Source organism: Acytostelium subglobosum (assembly GCF_000787575.1).
Source record: "Acytostelium subglobosum LB1 DNA, scaffold: scaffold3, whole genome shotgun sequence".
Classification (NCBI taxonomy): domain Eukaryota; phylum Evosea; class Eumycetozoa; order Acytosteliales; family Acytosteliaceae; genus Acytostelium; species Acytostelium subglobosum.
The window spans coordinates 1,601,493-1,614,161 of record NW_012236529.1 but is presented as its reverse complement, the minus strand read 5'-3'; the positions used below and the strand labels follow the sequence as shown (position 1 = coordinate 1,614,161).

General features: G+C 40.2%; 5 protein-coding genes across 5 annotated transcripts; 2 read left to right on the top strand and 3 right to left on the bottom strand.

Moving 5' to 3' along the window:
- Positions 1–1,541: 1,541 nt before the first annotated feature.
- SAMD00019534_021220 (hypothetical protein) lies at positions 1,542–3,050 on the top strand (the record flags this gene model as incomplete). Its single annotated transcript, XM_012902713.1, has 1 exon — positions 1,542–3,050. The coding sequence occupies one exon, from the start codon at positions 1,542–1,544 to the stop codon at positions 3,048–3,050; it is 1,509 nt and encodes a 502-aa protein (XP_012758167.1).
- A 76-nt stretch (positions 3,051–3,126) lies between these two features.
- Positions 3,127–4,634, bottom strand: SAMD00019534_021210 (hypothetical protein; the record flags this gene model as incomplete). The annotated part of the gene is made up of 3 exons (XM_012902712.1): positions 3,127–3,525; positions 3,584–4,255; positions 4,311–4,634. The coding sequence occupies 3 exons, from the start codon at positions 4,632–4,634 to the stop codon at positions 3,127–3,129; spliced, it is 1,395 nt and encodes a 464-aa protein (XP_012758166.1).
- A 593-nt stretch (positions 4,635–5,227) lies between these two features.
- On the top strand, positions 5,228–6,944 carry SAMD00019534_021200 (hypothetical protein; the record flags this gene model as incomplete). The annotated part of the gene is made up of 2 exons (XM_012902711.1): positions 5,228–6,826; positions 6,930–6,944. 2 exons carry the CDS (start codon positions 5,228–5,230, stop codon positions 6,942–6,944), a joined length of 1,614 nt encoding a protein of 537 aa, XP_012758165.1.
- A 1,070-nt stretch (positions 6,945–8,014) lies between these two features.
- On the bottom strand, positions 8,015–9,524 carry SAMD00019534_021190 (hypothetical protein; the record flags this gene model as incomplete). Its single annotated transcript, XM_012902710.1, has 4 exons — positions 8,015–8,369; positions 8,421–8,521; positions 8,596–8,828; positions 8,894–9,524. 4 exons carry the CDS (start codon positions 9,522–9,524, stop codon positions 8,015–8,017), a joined length of 1,320 nt encoding a protein of 439 aa, XP_012758164.1.
- A 1,567-nt stretch (positions 9,525–11,091) lies between these two features.
- On the bottom strand, positions 11,092–12,418 carry SAMD00019534_021180 (hypothetical protein; the record flags this gene model as incomplete). The annotated part of the gene is made up of 4 exons (XM_012902709.1): positions 11,092–11,244; positions 11,346–11,730; positions 11,804–11,996; positions 12,073–12,418. Coding segments are annotated over 4 exons (1,077 nt in total), but the record flags the coding sequence as incomplete, so codon positions are not given.
- Between the last annotated feature and the right edge of the window lie 251 nt (positions 12,419–12,669).

Here is a 12,669-nt window from a genome sequence, read left to right as displayed (position 1 = left end):
CTGCACCACCACAAACAAACAATCAATCAATCAATCACACCTGTTCACCCAAGAGTGTATCTATGATCACACTTGTTTCACCCACACCTAAAAATACAATAATACTTTAATCGAATCTCTGTGTGTGATTGAAWTGATTGACAAGACACACACACTCACCCCACAACACCAACCTCCACCTCTAACCAACAATCAATCCATCCATCCATCCAACCAACAATGTGTTATTGAATGAGTTAGTATGTCGTGATGTTGATGTTGAACGTCCACCATCGTTGCATACCCTTACGCATTGAGAGTGACGGACACATGCCCCATTCCTTTCACTTCATTGTACGATGCCTCACCCCCCACCCGGTCATGCATGACTTACAGACTGCCCGTCCGTCCATCATCACCGGCCTGCCTGATAGCATCTCCTGCTTCCAGTTCTCGCTCACCTACGTTATTAAATCTCAAAGTTGAGGCACCCGCCACATCGAATTATTAAATTAACTCCCATACACCTGGGCACCATCCAACATCATATCATATCAGGTCCTATACTTTACCCTACCCTTTCCACTACTATCACGACCATCAATCAATCAATCAATCAATCAATCCATCCATCAACACCAACACAACATTTTTTAATTTAGAAGCACCAGTAGTAGTTGTAGTTGTATTAGTAGTAGTAATAGAAGCACCAACCACCATCCATACCATCATCCATCCACATCCATCCTTCCATCAATCAATCAATCAATCACAACCATCCATTCATTCATTTCGAATATAGTTTGTTCTCCATCCATCATCATTGTCCAAAGATTCAATTCACTCTGTCGTAGTTATTTATATAACCAGCTAACTAAATATACCTAAACAACATTATAATCCCGATGAACATAGTCGTCTGAGGACCCTCCAAGACCAATCAATCATCAACCAATAATCCACCTTACAAAGGACATCAACATCAAATATTTATTTATTTATTATTTATTTATTAATACTTTTTTTTAAACCGTAAGTCAAAATTGGAATAATTATTTCCAGAATTTATTATTTTAACTCATATTAATTAATAATATAAATTTAGATGGGAAGAAATAAGATAACGATCGAAAGGATACAGAATGAGAGGAATAGACAGGCAACCTTTACAAAGAGGAAGAATGGTCTTATAAAGAAGGCAATGGAGTTATCCATTCTTTGTGATTGCGAGATTGGTCTAATAGTGTTTAGCAGTAACAACAAATTATTCCAATACTCATCCAAAGACATGGATAAAATATTGCATCGCCAATCAGAGAATACAGATAGCAACAGGAAGACTCTATCAAACCAAGATGTAAGTAATTTAATTATTTAATTATATTCCAAATATTAATATTTTTTATTTGTAGTATTCTAGGATATTTGGAAATAAGAAGTTAAAGACCGAGAATGAGGAGGAAGAGGATACTTTGGATGATCTTGGAGAATCTCCAAGGTCACCAAATACTTGTTCTTCCACAAATCAGAGCCCTTTGCATCTTGGTAACAATCAATATAATATGTCATCCTCACATCAGAGTATGGAGATTGTATCAGGAAATCCAGTAATGCCATTCCAGTCCATGGGCCATGGTCTACCGCATGGCTCACCAACACAACATGGCACCAATGGGGGTGGCTACATGATGATGAACGGTTCTCCAGTGCCATTCGTCCCACAAAAGTACAACTACAATACCAGTCAGATGGAGGCTGATCTCGCGCCATTGACACCAAGAAGCTTTGCCAAGTATAACAACAGTGGTGCCAAGTTGTTCCCCAATGCATCATCATCGTCATCATCGATCCAACAACAACAACATCAATCACCAATGGTTATGTCCACCAACAACAAGAATCAACCAATGGCCAAGTCCACTCCAAACCTATACAACCAATACTACTTTGGTGTGCCGACCAACTATAGTAACATTGCCGGTCAAGCTCCATACCTCTATCAGAATGCCTTGCACCAACAACAACAGGCTCATCAACAGCAACAACAACAAGCATATCAACAACAACAACAACAACAACAAGCTCAACAACAACAACAACAGAGCAACTCACCATTTGTATCACCACAAATCTTGTCATCATACTATAACATGCCTTCGACTCAACAACAACCAACCCAAGCTCACAACGCTGTTCCACAACAGCAGTTCCAACAACCAATGTCGGTACAACAACAACAAGCATACCTCCATCAACAACAACAACAACATCAACAAGCTGTACAACAACAACAACAACAACTTCATATACAACAACAACAACATCAACAACAACAACAACATCAACAGCCAGCTCCAAGCACGACCACTTCATCCTCATCATCCACAACAACTCATCACACATCAAAGAGCCAAGCCAAGAGTCGCAATCCCTTCCCAAAGTCCAACCTAATACCAAAGTCTGCCTCATCAACCAATCTCCAAGCCAACAACAATACTCAATCAAACAACCACAACAACAATGTAAACATCAACAATAACCAAAACAACAACAACAACAATATGCAGAATGTTGGCTCCAGTGGATCTTCAAACAGTACTCCACCAGTATCCTCCCCCAATCACTCATTGAGCGCCTCAGTCTCACCCAAGCTCCAGCCAGAGACACTAATGCAAGCACCTGAGGAGCCAAGGACCAAGTCCAAGAAGCCACTGAGTATATTGATCCCAGAGGCCAAGTCATCGGCGACCACTCCTCAGGTCAAGGTTGAGAGCAACAGTGGAAACATTGTGGCCGAGAGCGTGGCTTCTAGACAACACGACCTTCCTCTTAAAGCCAACGAAGCACCAATACTTCCATCGCCACGTGATATCTATCCAATGTTGATGGACTACCACTGGCCACGTCCATCACCCGGAGGACCTGGCGGCATGGGCACTCCCGGCACTATCGACCTTTCCTTCTTCAGTGCACTGCCATCTCCCAGCAAGTTTTGGAACGACGGACAATCTCCACTATTGTCCTTGGGCAATGCCGATGGTGATCTAAAGAAGAAGCTGAGTGCAGTATAATGTAGATGTAGATATAATAAAGTCCCCTTGTTATATATATTATATATATTAGATATATATATATGATCGATAGGTCTTAGAGTTCATCCCTTCCTTTGGCACTGTTTGTAGTTGTTGTTGTGTCTGTTGTTTGCTTCTCGGTTTGGGCAATTTGGTCCTGGATCAGCTTGCCAATGTCGCGAAGTATCTCCTTCTCTTGCAGACGCATCTTGATTGCTAGCTTGGCGCGATAGGACATATTCTTGAAAGTGTCGGTGGCCACCAATGTTTGATCATCCTCCAATGTGGATGGATAGTTGTTCTTCTTGAGCTCGACCAACTTCTGCAAGAAATGCAACAGACTCTGATTCTTGTACGACAAGTACTTGATCAACTTTAACAACTCCTCTGTCAGCGAGTCCTTAAACAACTTCATCCTGCCATTCTCCTCGAATGACTGTTGAAGTATCTCTGTCTTTTCCTTAAGTTTGGGGTCCTGTGGATCATGTGTCAGGGATAGGAATCATTCCAAAGGTAATGGGGACACGACTTACATTCTTTGCCATGGTCTCTACCAACTCCTCGATGAGTATGTTGACACAGTTCTTCCTTGTTGGCGATTGATCAATGAAGCCAAAGTCGACAAGGAGATCACTGTTGCAGTCTTGGTTGCCATAATTGAAGAAGATTTGCTCGCCACTCTTCACTGGACGAATGGTGGTCACTTTGATTGTGGCACTCTGATGGTCAAAGTCGTAGACGGCCTGTGCATCCTCATTGTGATTGAAGTGATCGATAAATGGTGCCAGAACAACGGTCAGCACTGGATTGCCCTGCTCGTCGACGCCTGGCGCATCAGTGTACATCTTCCTCGAGGTAACGATTGATGTGGCCCACTTGAAGCGATCCCAAGTGATTGTGCACAACTCAAACTGCTTGCTCTGAAACAGTGAGCTGCGCAGTCTCTCAAACACCTGCTTGGTCTCGCTCTTGACCACCTGGATGTGAACGTATGCTGGGGAGCCACGCAGCAGATCAATCTCTTCCTCTGTAAAGTAGAGACCAGTGTTCAAAGTCTCTGGGAATGCCGAGAACCACTGTGAGTAATCCTCCGACAACTCCTCCTTGCAATATCGATAATACAACAAAGCCACAGCCAATGCATCCTCTGAAATCAGTTCCAACTTGACAATCTGATCAAATAACCAAGGGTCCTCTGCTTTGATCTGTTCGAGTAGGTGAGTGAGATGATCATTCATTCAACAAATAATCTAAACATACTCTGTCTGCTGAGAATGTGTCGAACCATGAGAGGCTGACTATTTCCTCGCCCTCTTTGATATCTCTTGAGGCAAAGACACCCTTCTCATCACTTGCTAATAATAGTTGATCTGTTTTCTTTCCTTTGGTATTTGTTGTTGTTGATGTTGTCCATGATTTGATATTGACATCCTTATCCTTCTTAAAGCTTGTATGTGGCAATGCATGTTGAGCGCCTTCACCACCTATTCTAAACTCTATATCACCAACTTCAGACCATACAGGTGACACAACAAATGTCAACAACACAACTACTGTCGTTGCTATAACTATCCACTTCATCATTATCTCTCTCCCTGTAAATATCTCTTTGTTTGAGTGTTTGTAGAATGATTACTTGTTCAGATTTGCAGCTTTTTGAAAAAGAGACAGAACTTGGAATGACGTAAATTCTGGTGACATCACTTCATTCAATCAAACAAAGCCAATCAATAACATTAATAACAATATGTAATAATATATATATATATATATATATATATACATATAATATGGCCAATAGAGATAAGCAACAACAACAATCAATATACAATGTATTAACAAATAGAACATTGATAAAGACTATTATTAGACTTCATCACTCAAAGAGATTGAGTAGTTCATTTACAAAGACTGATGCATCGGTACATAGTCTAAACTATCGATCATATAATGATTGGGTAGATATGAATACTATTGTGGAACATAAACATTATGGTCTGCTACGTGATCGAATCAAACGTAATCTATGTATCAATGTAACTTCTGGTTCAATCTCTGTATTCTGTGCGACTAAAGATATAGACAAAGATACATTCAACGCAGTCTATAACAAGTATCGTGGATACTTTAGATATCAAGATCTACTATATCAGGCCATTGAAGCTGGCAACACACACATGGTGCACACGCTACTCCAACAGACCTACCCAATATCGTTTCCAAAGGATTCGTCATTGCTGCTGTCTGCATTCCTCAAAGAGCCCACAATGCTCAACTTCCTCATTCATACATGTCACATTGATCCCAATGACCTGTTACTCGACCCAACAAAAGTGGCCTCCACTCTTTACGCCACACGATCTGAATCCACTATCCGCTTCGTACTGGACCCGACCAACTTCCCACCGACACTCATTGACAGGATAAAGTCATACGCGAGAACTGGTCTTTGTACCGTGGACATCCTACTCACTGGTGACCCAATACTCATCGATGAGTTGTTGGCCAAGTCAGTGAACAACAAGATAACATTCCCCTATGATGTCGCACCTTCAAGTGCCACACCCAACGAGCAATTGGAATATGTTGAGCGATTGATAAAGTACAAGGTACTGAGTTGTGGACCAGACCTCGATTCGGACCATATGCCAACAATCAAACAGTCATCGGAAAGAGCAAAAATGGTCATTGCCAATGAGATTGAAGACCTGAACACTGACATTGACATTGGAGATGAGGAAAGATTGATCTACTTCAAGTTGAGTCGTGTCGACCTGCCCGCCACACTACCGACCAAACTGAGATTCAAACATTATGCCACCACAGAGTACATCAATACTGGCGATTGGCGACTCATACCCTATCTGTTGGACATGTGGGACAGCATTGTGGTCGACCCTAGTAGCTACTGCCACGAACCAATGCGAACGATCGTTCAACATGGCAATATCACTCAGGCCAAAGTTGCCGTCAAGTATTTGATGTCCAGCTGTCGCGTATGGGATAGGATGCATATACTTTTCTCCAGTGATCAACTATTTGAGAGCATGAATGAAGCGGACGATCATGATCGTAGTCTACAAGTGATCAAATATCTCAACGCATCTGGATACGCGATGCCAATGTTGGACATGCGACGCACCCATCACTTCAAAGGTACATTCGACATGTTACGATTTGTGTTAACTCCGGCCACAAAGATATTCAGGACATTGTTGTGGATGGAGTTCTACAACTTTGATCACATTGAGTATGCACTCAATCAAAAGTCATCACTGATCAAGGATCATACTGTGCAGCTGGCAGGTCGCGCTGCTATCAAACATGGCAATCTACCAGCGATACACATGCTCATCAAGCACAGACCTGCACTATTCAAGAATGATGCACAATTGCAATTGCTGGCCATATCACGATCAGATGAACTCTATCAATTGTTAGAAGATTATCAACTTCTGGACTTTAGTTCAACTGTTATATGGGACACTATTGGACGACATGGCAATGTAAAGCTACTCAATCATGCACTGAGTCACACGGACACCAAGGTACTCAAGCCGTTGATACATCGCATGTTAGAACAGGCTGTACAATGCAGTCAGATGGACTTGATCATTCATTGTTATCATACGTACAAGGAATTAATGCCAAAGGATATGACGATTATATCAGCAGTGAGATCTGGTGATGTAAAGATGTTGGAGTTCTACTTCAGACATGTACAGCCCATCACCAACAAGACATCAAGAGAGACCATTGATACATATATACACTCAGTAATAAGATGTGGACATGTTGATGCATTGGAGGTGATACGAAGTCATTGTGACGAGTCAACAAGATTATATATCAAGACAATGTTATCTTCAACATCATCAGATAATATTCAATTGATCAAGGATCATGTAATTAGAGATGAAAACGTTGATATGTTGAAATATCTACTTGATATTGGAGTACAGATTGATATCAAGATGGTGGAGAATACTGAAACATACAAATCAAACATCAATATTCGAACGATTATCGATAAGATCAAAGTATCAATCAATCGTAAACAGAGAATACAAAAGCAAAAGAAATCAAATAAATATAATTAATTTATTTATTTCCAGATGTTCAATCAACCTGGATGGATGACTCATCAAAAGTGAGTCACATGACCAAAGTACCACTTCTTTTTTCAATCAAAACAAAGAGATAATTGCGGATCCTACTTCATTTTCATTTATCTCTTTCCACCTCAATCAATCAAACATGGTAAAGTTCAGATTACATTTAATGGACATTGGAATAGTGTCTTTTATGGCAATAGTATGGTTGGTGTTGTTATGGATTCATGTACCATTGATATATACAATGTACAATAGATTACCATTTAGTAAACTATTGAATGAACATTCAATTAGAGATAGAAGTTATATACATAATGAATTGAACAAAGATCATTTGGAATATATCATTCAATACTATTTTGTACTATTCATATACTACTCTCTATGCATTTGGACAATTATTCAATCATTCAAATTCACGCTATATCATGGTAATCATTGTGTACTTTGCCGTGGTCGAGATATATCAAGAATTCTATCACCATTGATCACATTCAATGAAGGTGATAATGCTAAACATTTATGTATAGTCTTTAGAAGGTCATCACGTCGTTGGCTATACATTATTGGAGTACTACTACATTTATTCTCATTCTACTGTATTGGAAATTACAGTGAGATGATGTGCTCAGTACCTCCAAGAATTGACTATGACTATCGGTATTATTGTTACCAATTCCTACCAATGATGCTTCTCAATCCCGCACCATACATCTTACTCATTCTCAACGAGTTGTTCCTTGCATGTAAGTGGACAACCTTTATCGAAAGCAGTAATAATAATCACAAAGATTAATGTTCAATCAATCAATCTAATGAATGATTAGAAGTATAACTATTATTAAATTACTATAACTCAACGACTGCAGAGTATGTGTCAATTGAATTACGGGAGTCGACAATATGTGATGGAGCTGATGGGATGGTATCATTCTTGGAGGATCCGTTGAAGGTTGTAGATGCCATTGATAACACCTTGGTGGAGATAAGCTTGAACAACTTGTTGTTCAAGAGGAATGATGATCGCCAGATTTCAAACGTTCTCTTTGATAGTCCACTGAGTAGGAATGCATAGATGGCACAGATTCGCACACAAAAGATGAAGTATCCAATTCCTGCTGCTGTTGGTCCCTTCACCGTACATTCATAAGGATCAGCTGCCCTCAAGGCACATTCAAACCATAGTGGCACTGTTGATATGAACCTATCATAATTATCATTAATATATCTTGTAAAGATCAACAAGTATATATACAATGAGAAATATAATACAATGCCAACAATCGGTCTAATCTCCATTTTGAGTATCTCAATACTAGCATTCTTTCCTTTTGATGTTGATGTCGCTGATACAATCTGGGTGGGTAAGTTAGTGATTGGGTCAGTGGGATAGTTCCAGGATTGAAGGACTGATTGATTATGGTACATACCTTATAGATCTCATACATGAGTAGGATCATGAATACTGCACCAATCAGAAGGAATAATCCCATTGGTACAAAGAATAATGCAGTTTGATATGCACTACTATCCAACCAACAGAATACATTTCCAATACCAGCATGATATCTCTTCCTTGCCAGGGCAATGATAGGGAATATCAATGAAAGTGAAATAGTAACCGGTAGATAATATTTCATCATATCTTTTTGGAATGCTCCAACTAAATATTATTTGATTGAATAAGTTAGTATATGTTGTACTGTAATATTTTAAGTTATAACATACCTTTCCTGATTGTGAACCATACTTCAAATGCAATGATTGCCCACCATTGGATGGAACTAAGTGCAAAGATGTGGAGAATGAATGCTGATGCTGTACATGGGGCGTCTGAAAATGTGGCACTTCGATATACTGTTGGACATACAGTCTTCTCGGTGCCATTTATCGAAACAATCATTCCAGATACACTCATCATCAACAGTGATACCAGGAAACATAAGTTGATTCTGTCAAATCTTGTCTTCTTCTTGTTGAGTATTCCATAAGTGATCACCATGAATAAAGATGTTATGAATGATAAATACGATAACACTTCGGACAATGTGAATATCCTACTCCATTCTCTAAGTGTGAATATTGGTGCTGGACAATTGACCACGCAGTTTGAGTTGTTCGTGGTGAAGTAGACTCCAGTGTCCAGGGCATACTGCCGGTCAGTACCATTATATTGTAGTAATGGTGGTTTACATGATAATGTGACGATTGGTGGGTTGAGAATCTGTTGGGCAGCTTGTTCAGCATCCTCACAACCTGTTGTGTAGTTGGATGTCGCCAACTTGTCCAATATGGTCAAGTTGTAACGACTGAAATGTTCGACAAAGTATGATCCACCTCCACTATTTGGCTCAGTCATATTACAATTGTAGAAAGATGTTTGAGGTAATGCACATGTATCCAATATTGTCATACATGAATTATAACATGTCCTAATTGGGAAGTATATAACCTTCTTACTTGATGGTAATGTATAATTGGCACATTCCCTAAAGTACTATATTATAATTGGGAATATATTAATTTCAAATCCAATTCTGTCCTTTCCAACAATAAAAATACATACAACTGAACATAATCCAACATATGTGGATGTTGAATTTATACATTTATCTGATCCTCCAACAGAACCAAGTAATCCCAAAGCAAATGATACATTGCCTTGTAAAAATGTTTGATTTGTCCAACTTGGAACATATATTGATTCTAGAAAATAATTATTGGAGTTGGTTATTGATTGATTAATTGAATGAATGAAAGATGGAATCAGAGACATACTTGGATTGATTAATAGACCATCACATATCTTTTGACCTGGAGGATCACCAATATATGGTTCACACTTTGCCTGTTCATCTGGTTGATATAGATTTTGACTTGATCCTTGATTGACAATCACTGCCAACAATAATAGTAATATAATAAATGATGTGTTTCTCATACTTTATCTGATTGAATATCACTATGTATAAAAGTATGATTAATGAATGATCGCGAGTATTGATTGAATGATTGGTATTGACTTGTGGAGTGGTAGTTGGAGGTTGGTCCTCTAATACATACGAATACCTAGGTATCTCTTTCTCTCAATTTGATAATCAGACCAATCAGACTAACACGGCCCAACCTTTAGTTTAGGATCATCTTGAGGGTTGAGTCCTTACACGGAGTGTCTTTGGTGGTGTTAAGTTATTCGTGATTGGTGGTTACCATTTGATGAACTCTCTCTCACTCATAGGCTGCCAGGGCTAGATCAAGGTCATAACCGAAGATAATTATCTTATAATTTTATAATTGAAACCACATGGTCGACCCCATTCACATCAAGGACACGCATTTTCGAAAGAATCCCATGTTTTTGTCTTTGAAAAAAGATCGGGGCTCCTCAAAGTGTGAAGGCGTGGTTATCAGGGTCGTAATGGGCGGGCTTTGATTGATCAAAACAAATATCCTAAAAGATAATGTGTTGTACACTTTTTTCGGCCCCAATACTGTCCGTCCACGGACCAGCAAAGATTGTTGGCAATTGGCTGCATTAGGGAGCGCCATCTGATGAACGTGCGACTCTACACTGTGCCAAGATCAATCAATCGCACAAGTCTATTGACTGACTGACCTTTGTATGATATGCTTCAAGGTGACACACACTTAAACGATCGTCCATGTGCACAACTATGTGATTGTATTGTCGGCAATCGGCATTGTTTGTGTAGTAGGACAGTCTGCAAATGTGACAGTGGCCTGGGATGTGGCCCAAGTGCCTCACATGCAAAGTTCCAGAGTGACCCAATGTTGCTGAACTGAAAGGTGAAGTCGGTGAATGATACTTGTTGAGTTGTTGACGGCATCAAACAATCAATCAATCTTAAGATTGTTTGAATGTGTAGTGACCCGTGATGCCATTGCCATGTCGCCCCATCATTCATTTAGATGTTCAACTCCTTTGACTTTGAAAGTGGCTCAAAGTATTTGTTGACCATGGCATCGGTGACCTGTGAAAGGGTGGCTGGCTGCCACTTGGGGTTCTTATCCTTGTCCACCAAGAGTGCTCTGACTCCCTCAAAGAAATCATTGTTCCTCTAAGATTGATATTTGTGTGAGTGAGTATATATAATCATGGGCCCCGCGGGGCAGGGTATTACCCCGACCCAAAGAGGGAGAAGGTAAGATCATAACCTACGACAAAGGTAGCGGCCATTCTCATCTCCATCTTAAGACACTCGGCTAGATTGGGTAACTTGCTTCCGTTGATTATCTGGCGATGGACGACCTTGAGTGCTGTTGGGGACATTGTGTTGAGGACGGCGATGGTCTGCTTGGCCCATTCACTGCCGTCCTTCTCCAGGGCAGCAACAATCTCCTCGACCGAACCCTTTGAGAAGATACGATCAAACTGTTCAAACTTGTTACTGATAGTGTTGGCGTCATTGATATCAACCTTCTCGTGGAAGGTGGACAACACATCAGCCACATTAGCAGCAGTTGGATTAGACATGTTCTCCAAAGTCTTTTGCAACTCTGTCATCTTTCCAATTGGTACATAATGAGTAGCAACTCCTGCGACACTATTATATGTTTGATTGATTGATTGGAGTAAGTGAGTGAATGATCAGTGGAATGGTACCATGTCATACTTACAAGCAGTCCTTGCCCTTTAGCTTGGCTCCGGTCAATCCAAGGTACATTCCAGTGTTGTGCGGAAGTCTTGGAAGGAAGTGTGATCCACCGACATCACAGAAGAATCCAATTCCAGTCTCTGGCATGGCAAACATTGTGTTGTCCGTGGCCACTCTGAACTTGCCATGAACGGACAATCCAACGCCACCTCCCACTAGAGTACGCGTGCAAGGTGTTAGTTTGATTGATTGATTGAATGAATGGTTGTCTTGACATGATTGATCACTCACTTGTTATTCCATTATACAATGATACTTGAGGGATTGGTGAAGTGCCAATGAGATTGTTAAGGGTGTACTCCTCTGTGAAGAAGCTGTCGTCTGGCTCTTGTCCAGTCTTGAGTACACTTGGTCTACTGCCGTCGTAGATGGCACGAATGTCACCACCAGCACAGAATGCCTTCTCGCCAGCACCCTTCATTATGATGACACCATCACCATCACGCAATGTATGCCATTGTCTATACATTGGTGTCAATGTCTTGACCATCGATTGATTAAGAGCATTCAATGCCTTTGGGCGATTCAAGGTAATATTCATACTCTTGCCCTTTTGTTCGAACAATATCTCATCAGTCTAATAGTATAACAAACAATATTGTTAGTCAGTCTGACTAATGTATCAGTCACATCAAGAGTTGATGTAGGTACCTACAGGAGCTGCAGAGGATGAGTAATATCTTGACTGATTGGGTGTCACTGTTGACAGTATTCTTGTTGCTCTAAGCATCTTGACTGTATATATATATCTATATGTATATGAATGAACAAATGAATGACAATCAATCTGACTCTTTCATCATTCTGCTGAAGAACCAAGTTGGGTCC